The sequence below is a fragment of the Peromyscus leucopus genome, chromosome 1 (genome assembly GCF_004664715.2).
Source record: "Peromyscus leucopus breed LL Stock chromosome 1, UCI_PerLeu_2.1, whole genome shotgun sequence".
NCBI classification, from domain to species: Eukaryota; Metazoa; Chordata; class Mammalia; order Rodentia; family Cricetidae; genus Peromyscus; species Peromyscus leucopus.
Window position 1 is genome coordinate 108,261,689 of NC_051063.1, and position 21,720 is coordinate 108,283,408.

At 46.5% G+C, this 21,720-nt stretch overlaps 1 protein-coding gene across 1 annotated transcript in view; it reads right to left on the reverse strand.

The window, feature by feature from the left end:
• Tenm4 (teneurin transmembrane protein 4) overlaps nucleotides 1–21,720 on the reverse strand; it is a 2,730,446-nt gene that overhangs the window by 36,693 nt on the left and 2,672,033 nt on the right. The window contains 5 exon segments of the mRNA XM_037206447.1: nucleotides 1,579–1,733; nucleotides 5,942–6,174; nucleotides 14,461–14,481; nucleotides 16,732–16,981; nucleotides 21,240–21,383. Coding sequence (XP_037062342.1) covers nucleotides 1,579–1,733; nucleotides 5,942–6,174; nucleotides 14,461–14,481; nucleotides 16,732–16,981; nucleotides 21,240–21,383 — 803 coding nt within the window.

Below are 21,720 nucleotides of genomic sequence, written 5' to 3' on the forward strand. Positions count from 1 at the left end.
GAGGGCCCATTTAGAGAAGCAAAAATACTTGTCTGCACATCCTTAGGTTTTGGCGGCTTCCTCCTGGGTAATTCTAGCTTGCTCACAGACTGGAGAGAGAAGCTCTCGAGCCAGCAAGGCGAAGCCTGCCAAACTGCAAAGGCGAGTGGCAGAGAGCAGATTTTACTCTGGAACGCATCATCACAGAAGCTGGCACAGGGGGACACCGCACCAGCATCGGATTGGGATGGGATGTGGGTGCTGGAGCTGCCAACCGTGTGGTCATGGGGCTTGGAGGAAAGAGCTCAGAGATGTGTGTTAGAGGAAGGCATGGCAAGAGGGGCTGGGGGCGAGCTCCTGTTGGCTTCTGTATGTTCTCTAGGCTCTGATAATGTTAGCAGGATGGATGCTCACCAACTGAACCCAAACCAAGCCCTGATCCAGGACCTGGCAGTAAAGGACCTGGTCATTGCCAAGTCATCATAGGATATACTCAGGATATACTGGATAGCCAGTCACTGAGTCTCAGATGGGTTCTTGTTGTCTACCTGCTGAGGCCCAAATTCCTTGGTATAGTGTGAGGTCCTTCTCTCACTGGCTCTAGACCACACTTCTTATCTCAACTCCCTTCAAAGTGCTCTCTGCTTTGGCATTCAGCCTTTTAATGTTCTGTGAGACAGGGTCTTATGTATCTCAGGCTGGCTTTGAACTTACCATGTAGCTAAGAATGACCTCGAACTTTGGTTCTCCAGCATCCACTTTGCAGAAGTGGGATTACAGGAGTGTGCCACCATATCTAATTTATATGGAGTAGGGATTGAACTCAGGGTCTTATGAATGCTAAGCAAGCATTCTATCAACGGAGCTGCATCCCCAGACTTCCAATGTTCTTTGAGCACACCGGCCTAGTAACATCTTTGCATCTTTGCACATACTATCTCTTTTCTATTCTTTTTTTTTTTTTTCCATCCAGCAAACCCCTGGTCCAAACCTGGTACCCATGTCACCTCCTTACTGGAAGTGGATGCTAGGATGCTTTTTATTCATTACATCTGAAGTGATGAGCATTGTTGAACCCACATATTGTTTTATGTATTTCCGAGGCAATCTTGCCATGCTGATGTACTAGGGATCTACTGAGTGGAACCGCTAGGGTTCAATCAGCTAGTCAACAAATATGGGCTGTACTGGTTGTATCCCAGGCACTCTGGTTAAGTAGAGGAGATGACAGGCAGAATTCCTGTCCCCGTGTAGCAACTTACAGTCTAGAAAATATACAAGTGTCTGTACGTGCTGTCAAAGAGGAACTTCAGGGCTATGAATTTAAATCTGCACTGGTCGGCTGACCCTGGGAAGGTTTTGTCACTGTCCTCTGAGGCCCCAATCCAGCCACACACTTGTTACACTTAACAGTGAACTCTCAGGGCAGCTGGGTTGGGGTAGTTTCTTCCTTGTCTTTGAACTCTGGGTACTCAACACAGTGGGGCCCGTTCAAAGGCTTGAACAGTGCTAAGAGGAGTAGTCATCAGGCTGGCTGGGTAACAGAAGACAGGAAGAACACACAGGCACACAGGGTTCCAGCAGACAAAGTCTTCTCACCTGAGAAATATCCATGACAGAGTCACAGCTGAGGGGCCTGGCGGAGGTGAGGTCATTGGAGCCCAGCAAGGTGGAGATGATCCCATTTTGATCGACGCGCCTGATCATTGTGCCATCCACGAAGTAAATGAGCCCAAACTTGTCCACGGTAATTCCTGGGGTGGAGAAGGCCAAAAGGAATTCAGCATTGGGGGTGAGAAGGAGCCATATAGTAGAGAGCTTTGGAATTTGAAATCTACTCCGATCTAGCTCTCTGTCCCTCTGCCAGGGTCTTGGCCATGGAGGTAAGCACTGTAGCACTGAGCTACACCCAAATCCCTCTAGTTCCCGTTAACAAATTATTACTTACTTTTGTTTACTTTTAAATTTTAAGAAAAAATCCAAAACTGTTATTATTTCTTTGAGACAGGATCTCATAGAACCCAGGCTGGCCTTGAGTTCTGGATATAGAGAGGATGACCTTGAATTCCGGAACCCCCGTCTCTACCTCCCGAGAGTGCTGGGTTACATGTGTGCACTGGCACAGTCCGTCTTAAGCAGTGCGGGGGATTGAACCTGGGACTCTGTGCATGTCAGACAAGCACCCTATCCACTGAGCTACGCCCAGCCCTTCCAGTCACCTCTTACAGATGAACAGGGGACAGGGAAGGTGCCAAGGCTCTGAGTGTCCCATGAGCTCGGGATTAAAATCCAGTGCCCCAGACCTCAGGTCCTGGCTTCTCACTTTGCTGTCACGAGAGACTTTTAATCTTTCACGTGGCTACCAACAGAAACAGCGTCTCTGGGGCACTTGGGGTGGAGGTCGGGGAGACATTTTCCAGCATCACGTACGTCACTGTGAATTATTTAAATGAACCTATTTCTGAAGTCCTGCAAACACAATAATGGATCTCGTTCTTAGTCACAGTTTCTCTTTTCTTCCAAGACAATCATACTTGAAGTTCACCCACCCTTGTTATTTCAGTTTCAGTGATCATCATAAAAGGCCGGTCTAAAAAGAATCCCATGCGTTCATGTAGAGAATGGGTTTGTTGACTTTAGGGTCTGAGGAAGGTATACTGAAGACGGGGGTCCAGGCTATCATTCAGCCCCCCCCCTTCACCTGCTGGACTCTTTCACCTGGTCACCCTTCTCCAGACCTCTGTGACCAAGCACTGGACCTCTTGGCATCTGTTTTCTCACTTGTTCAATCAAAGGGCTGTCTGCAGCCTGCATTTCTGCCTCAGCCCTGAGAACTTATAAGGAGCCCATGGCACCCCCAGGTGGCTGCTTGAGAAGCTCTCATGTGAAGCTTGCATTTCTAAAGGGCACCCTGGGTGATGGTACAGAACAGTCAGAAGGCCACTCAGGAGGCCGTTCCTTCAGGACAGGGACTCATTTCAGAGTCACCTGGAGAACTTTTGCTTGGCCTCATGTCTGGCAATACCACTCAGGAGACGGCAGGGACTGGGGCTGATGTATGTGCTCAAAATTTCTGGGCGGTATCTGCCACTGTGTACACAGTGAGGGGTGACAGGTTTTGAAACGGAGACACAGTACTGAGTCAGAACCACATGGCATACCGTGGGAAATGACAGACCCAGGAGGGAAGTGGGAACCCAAAGGGTAACCTGGTCCCGTGATATGCTCTGGTTTCTTCTGGCCAGCCAATGGGAGGAGGTAGAGGAGGCATGGGGCGGGGCATGCCTGAGCTATGGGGCTCCTGATTGGGTTACTTCACTACTGACCACTACTGACGCTTGGTCTCCTCCTCATTGCTGTAGGGGATGGCAATTTGTGACTGGGAAGGCTAGGGAGAGACCTCAGTTGGTAAAGTGAGGACCTGAGTTCTAGTCTTGGAACCCACAAAAAAGAAGAGAGGCATGGGTCAGGCAGTGGTGGCACACACCTTTAATCCCAGCACTGGGGAGACAGAGCTAGGATAATCTTTGTGAGTTTGAGGCCAGCCTGGTCTACACAGCGAGCTCCAGGACAGGCACCAAAACTACACAGAGAAACTCTGTCTCGAAAAACAAACAAACAAACAAAAAGAAGCTAGGCACAGGAGCACTCTTACAATCTTGTCATTGGGCAGGTAGAGACAGGTAGATTTCTAGGACTCACTGAATTCTGGGTCCTGCTTAAAAAAACAAAACAAAACAGAACCCCCCCCCAAAAAAAAAACCCAGAAATGTAGAAAAATGTAGAATGACACCTCTGGTCTCTGGCCTCTGTACACATGATTGTGTACTCCTGACATGCACATGTTCACCTGCACAAACCACATAGACACACACACACACACACACACACCCATACACTCACACAAACACATAGACACACACACATACACTCACACATATCACAGACATAAACACACAGACACACACAGACACAGACACAGACACACACACACACACACACACACACACACACACACACATGAGTAGGGGGGCACAGCTAACTTGGAATTCTTAGCTCCCAATACTCATTGGCTGACCACTGTGAGACAGCCAGTGCTCTGTGGCTTCCAAGGCCTGGGTGGGTTCTCAAGTCCGTGTGTCTCTTTCAGGCCAGCAGGATGGGTTAAAGCCTCCAGGGATCTCTGAGTGATGGCCAGAACACTCATCCCATCCCTCTTTAAAGGGCTGGGAAGCTGGAAGAGGCCTTCACACCGATGTGCAGGCAGCAGCTTCAGGGCTGGGAGCCTTTGCTGTGGTCCTGCCTAGAATGTCAATTAATTTCCTTCCTTAAGCAGCAGGACATGAGTCTGCCTGTCTGCCTGGCTATGCCCCGTCTCTCCCTTCCATCTGCCAGGACTGATGAGCGCTCCATGAACAATTGGGTTTCTTGTTTACAAAGTTGGCTGCGCAGGCTAATAGAAGTGATCTGTCCCCTGATTAATTACTTCATTTTTTCTCCTTTTGTTGTGCTAAATAGATGGACATCTTTTCTCCTCCCCACTGCAAAGTGACTGCAGATTGCAGCACCCTTGTCATTTCTATCTGGGTTAATTACAGGCTTTTGGGCAATGGTACTGCCACTCCATCTGTGTGGGTGAGGGAGGGGACCACAGGCGTTCCGAACAACGCAGAAATGCCAGGAGAGAAGAAAAATCTCTCAGCAAGGAACTGTTTTAATTGGAAGAGAGTAGGATGTTGCAGCTGACAGGGGCCTTGGGGATCATTTAGCCTAACCTGCTTATTTACAAATTGGGAAACTGAGGTTCGGAAGGGGAGAAGCCTCTGTTGGGAGCCTTCTAGTAGCAGAGAAAAATCTCAGTGCAAGCCTGTGTTTGCTCTCTACTGTTCACTCATTACCGAGGAGTCACAGCTGACAGGGAGTTTAACCATTGGTGACACAGTACTTCCCTTGTAGAGTTATCACCTGACCATTCCATTAGTTAGGTAGACAACCTGCCATGATGCTATATGATGCTATACGACTATGTAATATAACAATGGGGATCTCCTCTGATGCTGTGTTTACTGTGTTGACCTCCAGAACAGTCTTAGGAGGTAGGCACAGATGGGATTACTATCCTCATTTTTTTTTTTTTTTTGACTAGGACCTGACGTTTAGAGGTTGGAAGTCCCTGGCTATAGTGCTTGCTTGCACCAGAGTAAATGCTCTACTGAAGGATGTCTGTTGGCAGTGAGGACTTCTCTTCTGTCAGGCCTCCTCAGTCTCCAGGAGTACAGGTCTCTCAGCTTAGAGCTCCATACATAGCTCTTCCTTTTTACCTCTCAGGGCATGTGTCTCCTTGCTTCTGCAGAGTGAGTCCCATCCCAGATTCATTTCTTCTGCTACAGTGAGCTTTGCTATGTATTACGAAGCTCTGTGCACTTGGTAAATGCTTGATGAATGCAAGATTAGAGACTCACTTCTTTGGGTCTACCTTATATGCAAGGAGGACAGAGGACAATGTCTTTGTGTAGCAATAACTGAGAGAAAGCCTGCACGGGATGGGGCATTGGTTTGTCAGAATCCTACACGGCTGTTAAAAATGAGTAGCTAGGAGACTGTTTATTGTCACGGAGAAGTCATGCTGTATCGTTTAGATAATAGCAGCTTACTAAAGAATATGCTTGATGCGGTTTCATCTTGTTTGACTGCAGTGACTAACGTGCACAAACATTCAGAGATAAAGACGAGCAAAGACAGGTATTGTTAACTTGAGTGGTTTCGGGCAGGTAGAATTATCACAGTTCCTCTATATATGCTCTCTCTGTCTCTTTGTCTCTGTCTCTGAGGTCTCTTGCTGATGATTGTCTATATCATACACACACACACACACACACACACACACACATATATATACACATACATATATATATAATTTCAATGTCAAACAAATGCTATTGTTTTAAATGCAAGGCCTTACCCCTGGGATTAGTGAGTGTGGCTTCTGTGGCTTTCCCACCATCTCCGCAGCGAGTATCATCAAAGGGGAGGCACTGGTCACCAGTCCCTGCCACCACCTCAGAGTTCTTGACCAGGTCCTTCACCACTGTGGTGGACTTGATCTTGAAGACCCGCCGGCTGTTGGTGTCAGAAAGGAAGACGGCCCCGCTCATGGGATCTGTGGCCAGGTAGTATTTGTGTGCTGGGCTGTGACTGCAAGAGAGGCAGGGCTAGAGTGAGACTTTTCTTCTCTCCATCACATAACTAGTGATGCACAACATGACAATGGCCATATCACCCAGAACGTGCCCAATCTCATTGACCTCAGAAACCAAGAAGGGTTGGGCCTGCTCAGTACTTGGATGGGGACATGCAACATGAATCCCCAACCCATGTGACTTTAAGCACGATGGTCTTATGAGGATGCTATCTTTATTGTGGGTTACCTGAGAGATTGGCCTAATGATCCTCCCCCTTTCAATTACTAATGCAAAACCTCTTGCCTGGCCTGGGTACATGGCTCAGTCAGCAAAGTGCTTGCCTTGCAAGTACCAGGACTTGAGTTCAATATCCAGAACCCATGTTAAAAACAAACAAATAACCAAACAACCAAATTCTGCTGTGGGAATATGTCCCTGTAATTACAGTGTTCAGGAGGCAGAGATAGGAGAATCCTGGGGCTCACTGGTCAGCTAGACAACTAGCCAGCTAGCTCCTTGGTGAGCTCTAGTCCATTGAGAAACTGACTCAAAAAAGAAAAAACTATATGGTGCAAAGGAGAGGTGCTGAGAAACACCACCCAAGGTTGTCCTTTGGTTTCTACATGCATGTACACATATCTGATGCCTACCTGCACACACACACACACACACACACACACACACACACACATACATATACCAAAAAATCCCATCAGGCCTCTTGCTGATTATTGCCTATATCAAATGCTAAACACATATTTTCTTTTCTTTTTTTCCTTTTATATATATTTGTGCTTTGCCTGCACAAATGTATGTAAACCGTGTGTGTGCAGTGCCCACAGGAGCCAGAAGAGGGCATCAGATACCCTGGAACTAGAATTACAGACTGCTGTGAGCTGCCATGTGGGAGCTGGAAACTGAACCCAGTTCTTCTGGAAGAACAGTAGGTGTTCTTAACTACTGAGCCATCTCTCCAGCCCAACAAATGTTTCCTTAAAAAGATTATCAATGAAGTTTTTCACAGGAGACCTGCTAATTCAAGATAGGAGCATGGAGGAGGTGCTTGGCTTTAAGTAACAACCCAAGGATTTAAAACAAGCCTTTCTCTCTAAGATTTTTACAGCGACTTCCAATTTCATCTTGGGACTGACAGATAAGACACTGGCTAGTCCTGCCTCCTGCCAGCGTCCACCCCACTTCCTATTGTTCCTCACGGTGAAGTTATCAGGAGCCTGGGTGTCTCCCTCCTGCAGTCAGGTATAAACGAGATGCAGCATCAGTTTCTAATCTGCAGCAAACTCCAGGAAAAAGAAACAGAGCAGAGGAGAGGTGCTGATAGAGGTCTGTTTCTGGAAGAAAGTCACAAAACCTGGGCTCTGGTGACAGGAAAGAAGCCAGACCATGCAGAAACGTGAAAGGGATGGGGCACTCTAGCCAGAGACTGGGGAAGTGCCAGCGTATGAAACCAGATCATCTCTATTCCAAGGCAGGCTCTGCAACTTGGGTGTGTCCGGTGGCCCCTGGGCCTCCAGCTTCCTTCCGCTAGAATATGGGAGTGTTAGTGCTTGCTTACACATTGGGAATATTCACATGGAACTGCATGTGTGTCAAACATGTAGTGTGATGCATGGCACACAGGAGGTGCTCAGCAGTCATGTCTGCTGTTGAGGGAGGCTGTTGGTGTTTGCCTTTGGAGATGACTTTTAGGTAGAATCTCCCATCAAGCCCAGATTCTACTACTCACTGGTTACTGATTACAGCTTCTTCCATGTCTAGAACACAATGTTTCTGGGCTCACCACTGGGAGCACACTGTGATGTCAACTTTCAGCTCCTTTGTGTGGTCTGATCATTCTCTGGTCCCTCAAACTTCATCTCAATATTATACATTTATAAAGCATAGAATTTAATCCAGGTCCTTTGGAAAAACTTTTTATTTTACAAACTGGTGATTATCCTACATGAAGCTTGGGCCACATGTGTGCAAGTGTGTGTGTGTGTGTGTGTGTGTGTGTGTGTGTGTGTGTGTGTGTGTTTTGGGCCACGGGGTTTTAGTTTGATGCTGACTTCTCATGATTAGAATATCCCTTGCTTTGGGTAGCGTCCTCTGGGCCAGAGCAAGGTGTCCAGACCTGAGGCTCTCATCATTTTTTCCTTTGAGTTCCACTAATACGACATTCTGTTCTCCGGTGGCACTTTCTCTCCAGCCCCATACTGCTATCCCATTGCCTCCTCGTGAATGAGGGCAGGATCCTCTTCCTGCCTGTGTCTTTTTCAGACCTTTCCTCTGATTTGACCCAAACCCCACCAGGTCGTTACCATGTTTCATCTTCCAATACTCTCCCATCTTTCAGAAGGAGCACAGATCTTCCAAGCCAGATGCACCTCGGGCCTTTCCTCACAGAAATCCCATACTGGTAATGCCCAGACCAGGCCCCTCAATGCATTTGGCCCTGTCTGCATCCAGTCCTATGCCCTGGTCCTCCTCGTAGCCACTTATTCCCCAGGCGCCCACTCAGGGACTTTTTCTGGCAAACTTCCCTGGCCATTTCTTCTCTGTGCCCTAGGGTTCATACTAGCTCACATGAAACACAAGGCCTGGCTATTTACATGTCTTTCATGCCACCTACCAGTCCATAAAGGGGGAAACTGCCAGATTTTTATTCACTTCTGCATCTCCAGTGCTCAACCTGCAGCCTCCCAGCCCTTCAGAGTCCCTTGTCTTAGGTAGGTGACATGTGCGTTTCCAGCTTATTTAGGTGGTATTTTCATTGAAATCACTTAGCTTTTCTTTTACTTCTCATGGGGTTGGTGATAATAGCACAGACATCCTGTTTATCTTGAGATGTTCCCTGGGACTTAGAAGGAGGCACAGAATTAATCTTCCTAGACAACCCTGATCCTGGCTTAATAAAACACAGTGACCTTAGATCCTGCTCTGTCATGCCGGAGCATCCTGGGTTCCCAGCTTCCCCATGACAGCCAGGAGGCAGGGGGACTATTTCCTTTCTGTGTGCATCACTCATGATAAACTGGTGATATCTACCTTGGCAGAAAGAGGACCCTGAGGGAGGATGGTGGAGGCCCTGTCCACTTAGATTAGCCCTTGAGTTTCCAGCTCACATCACCCTGTGCTGCCCTGGAGAAGTGTCACTTGTGTGAAGCTTCTCAAATGGGTGAATTCCAGGAGAGGGTGGGCTTGGCAGGATTGTTCCAGATCCTATAAATGTTATGGCTGCATCTTGTATGCTTATCTGGTGGTCAGCATCGAAGGAAAATGCTTGCTCTGATTGGAGAAGGTGAAGGCTTAACTAGGATGAGTCAATAAAATAGTTGTATATTCTTCAGGTGGCCAATGGTCAGGTCAGGTCTCTGCTCTGCCCACACACAGGCATTTAGAGACATATATACATACATATATACAAACACACATACACGCAGACAGACAGACAGACAGGCGCGCGCGCACACACACACACACACACACACACACACACACACACACACACACACGATGGTTGCTTGTTTTGAGACAGGGGCTGAACATCAAACTCACCACAGAGCTGAGTTTATCCCTGATCTTGGGAATGTCCTGCCTCTGCCTCCAAAGTGCTGGCCTTACAGGTGTGTATCACCAAGCTTGGCTTCGTTTGGTGCTGGGGATAAAACCCAGGGCTTTGTGCAAGTACTCTGCCAACTGAACTACATCCCCAGCTCTACATCTCTTGCTCATGCCAGCCAGCATTGGCAGCTGCATTGTGTCTGTGGTTCCCACTGGTCCTTCCCCCAGGCTGCAGCCCCAGCAGTCTAAGGAACAGAACTGGGGAGCTGATCACGTGGACTGGGATGTGTCTGACACTGAAGAATGTGGATTCTGCCCTGGCCTCTGTGCCTGCACTTGACACACATGGCCTCATTCCCCCCATAACTATCATATTGTGTAGGGACCGTCTTCTTATATTTCAGAGAACTGAGGCGGACAGAGCTGAAGTACAGACCACAAACTGAGGAGTGAATTTCAATCTACGTCCGCTCAGCTCCACGGTCTATTCTTTCTAGTTCCCCACATGACTCGTGACATGCCACAAGCATGTCAGCACTGCATCCCAAAGGCCTGAGGATCTGCTGCAAGCCATACAATCCTTGAAAGCATATGACGGAAGAAAGCGCCAGGCCCCCTTCGACTCGCGCATCTCAGGAGATTCAGCTGATCACTCCCTACCATTCCTGGACTCCCACTTTTCTGTCCTAGCACACCACGCCCTCGTGTTTCCACTAGAGCTAGGGCAGACCTGGCTTCTCAGGTCTGTAGCACTTTCGCTGGTTCTTCTCTGCGGAGTCATCTGTCTCAGTAAAACCTTGAACTTGGGACTGGAGAAATGGTTCAGCAGTTAAGGACATGGGCTGATCTCCCAGAGGACCTGAGTTCAGTTCCCAGCGCCCACATGGTGGCTCACAATCATCTGTAATTCCACTATTGGATTTAGTGCTCTCTCTGGCCTCCAAGGGTACTGCAAGCATTCGATATATAGACATATACAGGCAAAAAACCCATACATATAAACCACCAGCACCAGCACCAGCACCAGCACCAGCAGCACCAGCAGCACCACCAGCACCAGCACCAGCATCACCTTCTTGAACTCTTCTAGATTCCCACTGCACAGACTCAGAGGAATTGTGCTGAATTTATGTGTGAATGAATGAATGAATGAATGATGAATGAATTTAGCCTCATTGTTGGAGTATTCACTGGAAACACTCATTGCTAGTGATCTTAGATCGGTGATTCTGTACATCAGAATCACCTGGAAATTAGAAGAAGTAGCTTGAACAAAAGTGACTGAAGGGCTGGACTCTGCCTATAGGGTTTTTTCAAGTGAATCCTAGGCACAGCCAGCTTTGGGAATCATGCACAGCTTCTCAAACTTCAGTGTGCTCAGGAAACACTTGAAGACGTTCCTAAAGGCAGATCTCAGTTCCATCATGCAGAGCTTGGCATTTCTGACAGTTGCTGAACAGTTTGACATCTGCTTCAAACCACACAAGCCTTGAAGGCATGTGATGGAAGGCGGCATGTAGTGGAGGCCCCAGGCCCAGGTCCATGGACAGGGAGCATTTTCAGGCTCCACAGACTGTGTCTAATCCAATTCTGATATTCAGGACCCTGAGAAGAGCCAGGCTCAGAGATGGATCCCAGCCCTATTCCATAGCTTGCGACAGGGAACTCCAAGGTCTCTTGCTGTTTTCTAGCTCTGGGAGTGTAACCTTGGCTATGGTAGCATTCCTGAAGTCAGTGTATTGAAGTCAATCCTCCCTCTACCCTCTTTGGTACTCTGAGTCTCTGTTTATTTCTGAGAAATGGGGGCAGTCACATCCACTTCAAAGGGTTATTGGAAGGATAAAAACCACATGAAGAATATAAGCCTCTGCACACAGTGTCTGTTCCAATAAAAACTGAGATGGTTAATAAATGGCAACTTTTTTTTTTTTTTTTTTTTTTTTTTTTTTTTGAGGCAGGGTCATCTATTCCAGGTGACCTAGAACCTGCTGTGTAGCCAAGGATGACTGTCAACTTCTGGTCCTCCTTCTTCTATCTCCCAAGTGCTGGGATTAGAGGCCTGGATCACTATGCTCAGTTTCTGTGGTGCTGGGGATTGAACCCAGGGCCTCAAGAATACTAACCAAGTACTCCACTATCTAAGTTATGCCCCTAGCCCCGCATGGCAGCTTTTAAGCAAATCTGATGACCCTGAGAAATCTTTAGAACATTTATGTTGGTGCATAATAGAAAAGCTATGTATTCTTGGCATAATGCTGTCCTGTTAATCTATTTTCCATGAGAGTTAGGGGCTCCTTTGAGTTAGTACAATATGTGTAGCTTGGTTTGAGGGAGATTATATTCATGCGTACTTCTAAAAAGCAGGCTTCCAACAGTAGTCCTTGACCCCAGGGAAGAAATCATGGAAGACATAGGATGCTTATTTCCTGAACAGCTCCACAGCAGCAGATGCTGAAGAGACTAAAACTACTGGGAATGCCCAGGGTAGCAGGTGGCATGAGGCCGAAAGAATCAAAGACCGAGAAAAGTCTATGCTGGGGGTGTACATACACAGGCCAAGGTTCCCATGGAATCAAATGCTGTTATTGGAAGAAATTGAAACAGTGGACAGACAAAGAAGGTAAACTCCTGTTACTTCCTTAATCTGTTCAATATTCAGTAGAGGGGATGCTGAGGCTCAGAGAGAGAAAGGGATTTGCTAATATCCAGGTACCATTGAAAAAAATCACAGCTGGGACCCAGGGTTCTTGCCTCCTTATTATCTTAGGAAAGTGGCTGGCCATGGGTGAGTCTCCTTTCCACTGTGGTTCACTTTATAGACAGAATTTTCTCACCTGAGAAAACAATGGGTTGAAAGAAGACAGGCCTGGTTTTGACCCCATACTATGGCTGTAATCAAAAGATCACTGAAGAGGCTAGAGAGATGGCTCAGCAGTTAAGAGCACTGGCTACTTTTCTAGAAGACCCAGGTTCAATTCCCAGCACCCACATGGCAGCTCACAACTATCTGTAACTCCAGGATCCAACACCCTCACACAGACATACATACAGACAAAATACACATACATGCACATTAAAAAACAATCACTGAATGTCGGAAGTATGCACACCCACACATATCCATACCCCTACACAGAGACAATCATGATTTCTTCAACTGATAGGTAATGTGAATGGTCCCATGACATAAGGCTTCCCAGCGGTGTCTGCCTGTATCACAGTCATGTCCCAGGGAGATGTCACCATGGACTGAGTGATTCAATGTTAAATTCCAGGCTTTAATTTAAGATACACATGAAGACAGATCATTGAACAGTCCAGTATCATCCATACGAAGCTCATTGAACACAGGCTTCAGTGTGAACCAAGACTATTTCTGCACTGGGAAGTGCGCATTTCCCACTGGGGACAGTGTAAACCAGGAAATCAGTTATGTTTCCATTACTACTCCGGCTGCCATGGCTTAGAGTTCAAGGTCTGGCCACTGATATTCTTCTTTGTTTTTACTTTTGGTCTCAATTTCAGCTGGATTTATCTTCTTATATGTGTCTTTGGTCGTAAGAGGACTAATTTCCTTTTTGGGGAAAGATGGAGGCCTCTTATCATCATGATTATCATAATTATGGTAAATTGTAATATGCTAATTACAAAACCAGTGTATAGAGACTGTAACAGTTATTAAAACCACTATCAACGTTTTTCCATAGTAATTTCTGAAACTTCTCTCTGTGCCTGAAACTGCTGAATAGTTTTCAGAGATCCTTTTTTGTTCTTGACAATAACTTTTAATAAATGTAAGATAAAAATAATGAGAGCTGAAGCAATTACTCCAGGGTCATATCACTGGGAAATGTCATTAGCCTTGTCTGTAAACTGGCTATAGTCACAGATGTCTACCTCACAGGTGGTTCAGACATAGGGTGGTATTCATGTGAATTGTCTAACTCTCTGCTTGTGCAGTCAATACTCTACACATATGAATTATTACTTAGAATAATATATGCACATACACCCGCTCCTTCTCACATATATTGACATAGACGCAGAGTTAATAATGACTGGGAGTTCAGGCTTTGTCTGCCTCGTCACTCTCCCAAACAGCCTGCTTTTACCCCAACCCAGGACCCATCCCACGCACCATTTTGGTCTGAGTCTCACGTGGACAGCTGAGAGTCTTCCCTGCAGCTGTGCAAAACATAGCTCTGCTGCCCGTGTCAGTTTTCAAATCTACACACCGACAGTTTGTGTGGGGACTGTTCTCTTCCTGAAGTCACTGTGATGTCCTGTCTGGAGGAGCCTCGGGAGGGGGTCCCTGGCATTCCATGTGCTCTGACTTTGGGGTCTGGAACTTGTCTGTTTTCATATTCTTTACCTCCATAAGATGGCCTCAGCACTTCCTTCCCATCATGGTCATTTCACTCAAAGGTCTAGAGGATGTGCTATTCTAAGGATTAACCAGGCTGTGGGTCTCACGTTCTTCCCGTTACTCTAGTCTGTCACATCTATAGACTACAGGACAAGTACCTTACTTTGCCACAGGTAGAAGGGGTTCAGACCTTTGCCACCTACCCCACCACTATTAGTGGGGTGTTCTAGATGCAACCAATTATCCCCTATCAGCTTCTAACCACACAGGGTTCCTTTGCCACTGAGCCATGTGAAACTGACAAGTGTGGCTTACCATACAGCATGCAACAAGGCAGGGGAGAGGCAGGAAATTCTCCACTGGTTGGCTTACCTATGTCTGAAATCTTTATTTCTGACAGAAGACAGGAGAGCAGGGAATAGAAGAAAGAACGAGGTGTTAGCAGCAGGGTTAGATGCATTATTAGCAGCTGAAAACTTGACAGCAACAGTACTGTACAACACTGTAATAAATAAAGACCTAGCAGCCATGACACGGATCCATTTTATATTGGATACCCCTTGTCAGTGAGTTCACTTACAAACAGCTACCCATGACGGAAGCGGCCCGGCTCCACCTGCACTATACTGCTGACTTTGGGAAGAGGAAAGGCCTGATACAGTGTGCTGCTTTAGCAGGGCCTCGGAAGAGATTGGGGCAGTTGATTCTCTTCCCTGGACAGACATGCATCCAGAGATACACAACAGGCTTGCTGCTCCTGGTCTCTGCAGGCCTGCTTTCCTACGAAAGTTTTCAGAACATGGGGAGCCTACAAAGAGCCTACTCAAAATATGGCATGGGATTGGAGAAGGAGTATGATTAGGAAGGGTGTGACACAGAGAAAAAGGCCCAGCAGGAAAAGACTGGAGGAGGATGCTAAGATGACAATATACTGAGTTTCCTTTCCTAATTTCATTTATTTTTCTTGACCCTCTTGAAGACTTGCGTGATCTTCAACAGTGGTAGAAGGGAGGGAAGGAGGGAGGGAGAGAGGGGAAGAAGAAGGGAGGGAGGGAGGGAAAATAGGATATCTTATTTGGAGGATATGAAATGGGAGGCCTCTGTTTCCATGTGAGCTGTAGAATGATATTCATTCAGTAGGGAATAACTTTATGGGATGGAACAAATCTCATTTTTCTGGTGTCTACTCTTTGGCGGGGCAGAGCTGTGTAACGGTCTTCTAGGTTTGGATTTACCATTCTAGATGTTTGACTCTGGGCACATCCTTTCAATTCCCTGAGCTTGCTTTCCCTTATTTGCCGAAGGTTGATAATGTTACTACTTTACAGAAGTGTCACACCGGCGGACAGTAGGAAGCGAACTGTCCTTCCACACCCTTGGGAGGACGCCCTTCCCTCTCAAGTCATGCCTTGCTCATGGGCTTCCAAACCAGGATACAGGTGGGTTTTTGCTTCAAGATAGCTGTAAAAAAAATCTTCCTGCAATGTCTTCTGAAATTGAGGGTGGGTCTCCCCCGTCTCTGAAGTGCGGCTTCTCTCTAACCGTAGAGCCCACCCTGTAGGAGGGCTTTGGTTCTAAAGAGACCTGGCTTATGGATGTCATAGGATATTAGATCACAATGTGAACCCTGAGTTGGCATTTGCATTATTAAATAAAAAAATCAACCTTGATTCAGGGACAGAGCCAGCAACTAGTTGACCGGAGTTAGCCATAGAGAGTCTGGAGGAACCAGGAGTATGGATAGAGAGATACATATCGGAAAGAGTAGGGTGGGGACTTGGAGTTTTGGCTTCTTTTTGGTTTGCGATGAGTGGAGAGACTTGTCTCTTGCTGGGTCTCTGGCCAAAAAGGAAGGTCAGCTGGCTGCTTCTTGTCCTCTCTGATCTAGCAGGTTTTCACCCCCCATATCTGACTTCTAAGTCTTTGTTGGCAAATGGAACGATAGAGACTTAGTTCAACCCTATATATCTCTGCCACTGCCAAGCTGGGGCCATGGCCCGAGTGGCTGGTAGGGTGCCGACTGCAGGGGGCAGTGGGGCCATAGATGATAATTAAAATATCAGGAGATTCATGTGCAGCCGCTAAGCCGACAGAAAGACATCATAGGGCCATGGGAGAAATGCACAGTCAAGCTGTTCTCCAGCTGGATGGAGGGGTGCAGTGTTCCATCACTCATGGTCAGGACTGAGAGTCTCTCCTTGGGGGGCTCTACTGCACCCAAAGAGCAGAGAGGCACAGCCTGCGTCAGCCTCAGGCCTCACTTCACCTCAACCCTGGCCAGACAGAGATAACTGCTTCTGAGGAACACTAAGGAACAGGACCAAATGTGACATTTGCTTGCCATGCATCCTTCGTTCTTACAAGAAGACTCTTATAACCAGTTCTATCAGTTAAGTGCAGAAAGAAGGTACAGCGGCTCCAGGGGGACCAATTTTCAGCTGCCAGCAGTCTTCCACATCATCTGGATGTGAAGGACAACTCCCTGCCCTGTGTCTTCATCTCAAAGCACGGGGGAGGCAGCATAGTCTGGCAGGTGTGACTCTGTCCTGTCCTACTTCTCTGGTCCCCATGGGTAAGGCTGTTGGGCCTCTTGATGGCAAGGGACATTGCCAGGAATCATGGGGAAGGCACCCCCTTACATACCTCATCTCCAGGATGTTGGTAACATTTCCAGAGGGGAAGATCCTGCGGATGTAATTGAAGTCTCCCACATAGAGACTCCCATCAGAGCCACAGGTGAGGGCCACGGGGGCCAGGAGCTTGTTGCCATCAGCAAGACCATTGCAGCTGGGGCAGGAGATGCTCCTCCTGCGCCCATTGCCCATGATGCTGCCGATGACTGGTGGCTGCTGAGACACGAACTGGTTCTCTCCATTCCCTTTGTGCAGGATGCCTGGGACAAGGAGAGGACATTAGCATCAGTGGGAGAACAGAGGCTGGGTCCCTCTTCCTTTCCTTGGTCAATGTCATCATGATTTTGCAAAGTATATGAGGCCTTGGCCAAATCCTTCCAGGCTTGTCTTATCATAGTGAGACCCAAGGGTACCTACCTGAAAGACTTCACCATTTACCGACTGAATTCTCACCCTAGGCCTATGCGGCTGCACTATTACCACTGCTGTGACAGACAGAATAAACCAGTAATTTAGGCAAGGCCCACAGACAAGAAGTGGGCAGGCCCAGGATCTCTCTCTCCCTCTGTGTGTGTGCACGGGTACGTGTGTATATGTGTGCAGGTGTATGTAGGTGCTCTTGGAGGCCACAGGACAACTTGTGCCACCCTTCCTCAGGTGCTACCCTCATGGTAATTTTGGTGCAGGGCCTCTCATGTCCCGGAACTTGCTAAGTAGGCTAGGCAGGTCAGTGATCCCCATCTCTTCCTCTCTAGCATTTGCATGGCAAGCATATTCTATCATGTCTGATATTTTTTTTTTTTTTTGGTTTTTCGAGACAGGGTTTCTCTGTGTAGCTTTGCGCTTTTCCTGGAACTTGCTTTGGAGACTAGACTGGCCTCGAACTCACAGAGATCCGCCTGCCTCTGCCTCCCGAGTGCTGGGATTAAAGGCGTGCGCCACCACCGCCCGGCTCATGTCTGATATTTTAAAAGATACACTTTATGTGTATGAGTGTTTTGCCTACACGTATGTATGTGTACCACATGTGTGCCTGGTACCTGCAGAAGCCAGAAGAGGGCATTGGATTCCGTGGAACTGAAGTTACAGATGGCTGTGAGCCATCATGTGGGTGCCGGGAATTGAACCCAGGTCCTCTACAAGAGCATACTTGCCTAATGGCTGAGCCATCTTTCCAGTTCCCAGCCTTCTTCTAACATCTTTTACTTGGATTCTGGGGATAGAACTCAGATCCTTGTGCTTGCAAGACCAACATTGTATTGACTGTATCTTCAGTCCCAGGGAGCAGCTCTTGACCATTTAGGCCATGCATCTCTCCTAGGCTCTGTCTGAATCTGTATACTGCAGCTTCTTAGATACACATGCTTGATTTTCTCTCTTTCCACAAATCCCATTTCAAGTGTAGAGATTATGTCTTTTTCATTTCTGTATCCCCAATGTCTAGCATAGAATTGGCCACGGAGTAGATACCAATTAATGTTTATAGAAATAACAGAGAGAAACCCAGTCGCTGCTCACCAACATGGACCTAGGTTGTTGCCTGGCTGTACAGTTGACAGGCTGACCCTACATCTTGTAGAGATCGCCAGTGTCTTCACTACTCATCCTGCCCTGGGGCCTCAGTTTCCCATCAACCAAATGAAGGGACTGACTCATTTTCCTTCTCACGAACCTCCACTGTTTCTTCATCCTTAGCCATCCTTTTTTATCTGAGTATTGCCATAGCCTGCAGGTTGGACCCTGCCTCATGCCACACCTGTTTCCATGATGCCTGAGTGGGGCCGGGACCCCAAAGGTCACAAGAACCTCTAACAGTGGATTTAAATTTTATATAGTCTAATCAGTTGTTTTTCCAGGTCCAAGTTTGTGCCTTTTTAGGTTTTTAGGAAATCTTTTCTTAAGATTTAAAAGGGGCTTATATTTTCTTCTATTAATTTTAAAGTATTTTCACATTTGGATGCTTAAAATATTTACATTTATTTTGTATAGAATGTGGAGTGGGAGTGTAGCATAATTTTTCTATATTCACTGAAGCATTTTCTTCAGTATTAATTCTGAAGCTTGTTATCCAATGATATGTGACGCTTTCTATATAGAATATGAAGTTTCTATTTGTACACATGGTATATATGGCAGACCTGCCCAATTAGCCACTGATGGCCCATTGTGGTGGTTTGAATAGGTTTGGTCTCCATAAACTCATGAGTTTGAATGCTTGGCCTATAGGGAGTAGCACTATTAAGAGGTGTGGCCTCGTTGGAGGAAGTATGTCACTGTGTGTTTGGGGGGTTTGAAGTCTCATATGCTCAAGCTCTGCCCAGTGTGGCACACAATCTCCTTCTGCTGCCTGTGGATCAAGATGTAGAACTCTCAACTCTTTTTCCAACACCATGTCTGCCTGCATGCCACCATGTTTCTTGCCATGATGACAACAGACTAAACTTCTGAACCTGTAAGCCACCCCAATTAAATGTTTTCCTTTGTAAGAGTTGCCATGATCATGATGTCTCTTCACAGCAATAAACCCTTAACTAAGACACTCATCCATCCTTTCTTTCTTCCATTGCTAATGTAACTCCTGACATCTAACTGGGCATATGTGTCCCTGGAGCAATTATGACCCCAGCCCTGAGGCAGTCTCATCTGTGACTGAGTCTTGGCCAGTGGCACGTAAGTGTCTATGCTGTGGGCATCTGCTGGGCAGCATTCCCGGAATGGAAGGGCCTGGCTCATGGTCCTTTTTCTCCTTGCTGATGGAAGTGTGGATGTGCAGGCTAGAGCTCCAGTAGTCACTTTGGACTGTGACCTTGGGGGTAAATAAAGGCCAGTGTAAACAAGAACAGAGGAGTCTGGGCTTCTGAGCCTGCGGTACAGGATAATCTGCCTCTAGGGGCTTGCAGGTGAGTGAGTGAGAAACCAAGTTGAGCTTGATTGAAGTTCTGTTGCTTTTGGAATTTTGGATACTGAGAACCAAACGTAGATTTTTGTTTGTCCCATTTTCATACACATACAATGTATTTTAATCCCATTCAGCTTCTCCATTGCCTTCTCTTTTTCCTGCTAGCCTTGATCTTCGCTTTGTTCCTAGACAGATACCTTTCTACTTCTACATCTTTTAAGAGAAAAAACTTGATTCTTCACATGAGAATAGCAAGGTGTTTGAATCTAGCTTATTTTATTTAATGCTCTTACCTCCACTCCTGTCCACTTCCCTGCAAATAATGTCATTTTGTTCTTTGTTATGGCAAGTAAGACTCCATTATATAAAACCATTATATAAAACACGTTTTCTTTATCTATTAATTTTTTGATGGACTGCTAGGCTGGTTCCATAATTTGACTATTGTGGACAGTGTAGCAGTAAACGTGATACTTAGGTATCTCTGTGGTATGGTGAATTACATTCTTTGGAGTATCTATTCATTTGGTTGTTCTGTTTTTAGTTCTTTGAGAACCTTCTGTACTTATTTCCATAGTGGTAACAATGACTTACATTTCTGTCAACAGTGTATAAGGGTTTCCTTTCCTGTATTCTCGCTACTATTGTTACTTTCTTTTCTTCATTTTAGGATTTTTAAATACAAGTATATACTGTATGTTGCATATATACCCCTCATACTGCACCCCCCCCCCCAATGATCTTCTTGATGTTGGCCACTCTGACTGGGGCGAGATGGACTTTCATGTCTTGATGACCAAAGATATTAAACAATTCTTTCTCATATTTTCTGGCCATTTGTGCTTCTCCTCTGAAACCATCCTGTTCATCACTGGTTTGAGCTACTGATCCCGGGTCAGTTCTGAACTCCCAGCTCTGCCCTATGACTCTATTTACCCGTTTCTCTACCAGTACACAACACAGCTCCAGAATTTTCATTTTCTAACTTCATTCTGTGTGGAGTCCCTTTCCTTTGCTCTTACTTTAAAGACTCACAGGGATGGAAAGTCCTTCATTATACATTTTGATTTCGTTTTTCCACTTCTCTACCTTTAAACCTGCCGTGGGATTGACAAGCATTCCTTCCACTTTTAGACTAGGCAGGAGATGAGCAACATCGTTACTATGGCTCCTGTCCCAAGGCAGAGGAGCATGGTGAGACTGTGTTTCCTGAAGTACATATGATTGACATCTACTGTAGATCAAGCCTGAAGTCCTAAGTACCTTGGGTTCCAGCTGATTATGCCTGAGCTTTGGAAGTTCTTCCTTTGATCTCACTCTCAGCTCCAATTACAATGGACTTCTCTTCAAATCCTCTGCTTCGGAACTCAGTGCCTTGACTCATGCTCTGCCCTAGAGGATCTACTTGATATCCCAGGCTAATCCTAGATCTTCTGGGATGCTGCTCAGGGCTCCTCTCTCCATTGCTGCTTTGATGACAATGAATGAAGTGCTTCTCCCAAGCCTCTCTTGGAGCCCATGCTGTTCACTGTATACATTTTTTTTTTTTTGAGGATACGTGGGATAGCAGAGAAGGCGGCACCTTAGCCTAGCTCAAGGACTCCCATGGTTCCACTCACCACTCTGGATGTTCAAGGCATGGTGTTTATCCAGGCTCCAGCCCCCCAGCTTGGAGGCATCGATTTCATAGCCCTGCAACACTGCTGTCCTTTTCTCCCACAGGATCAGATCTGGGCAGGATTCGTATTCATAACCCACGGAAACTATAGGGACACAAGAGCAAAGCGCACAGGTGAACAAAGCCTCTGACCTGACCCTTAGCCCGATAGGCAAGCCTCTGATGATCTTGTATAGAAAACAAAAAGATCATGCTTTTACTTGGGCACTAGAACCATGTGAAATACCAGCACAGTGATGCTGGGCCTTAAAAACTATTTTTTAAAAATAAAATAACACCTTCATATTATTAGGAAAAGTTAAATGTGCCATACACCTTCAAAGGACCTAAGTGAACTGATTCTGTCGAAATAATTCTTTAAAATGTTTTGTATATGTTGTGGTGCTATTCATATGTGTGTGAGAGCATGTATATGTGAGTGT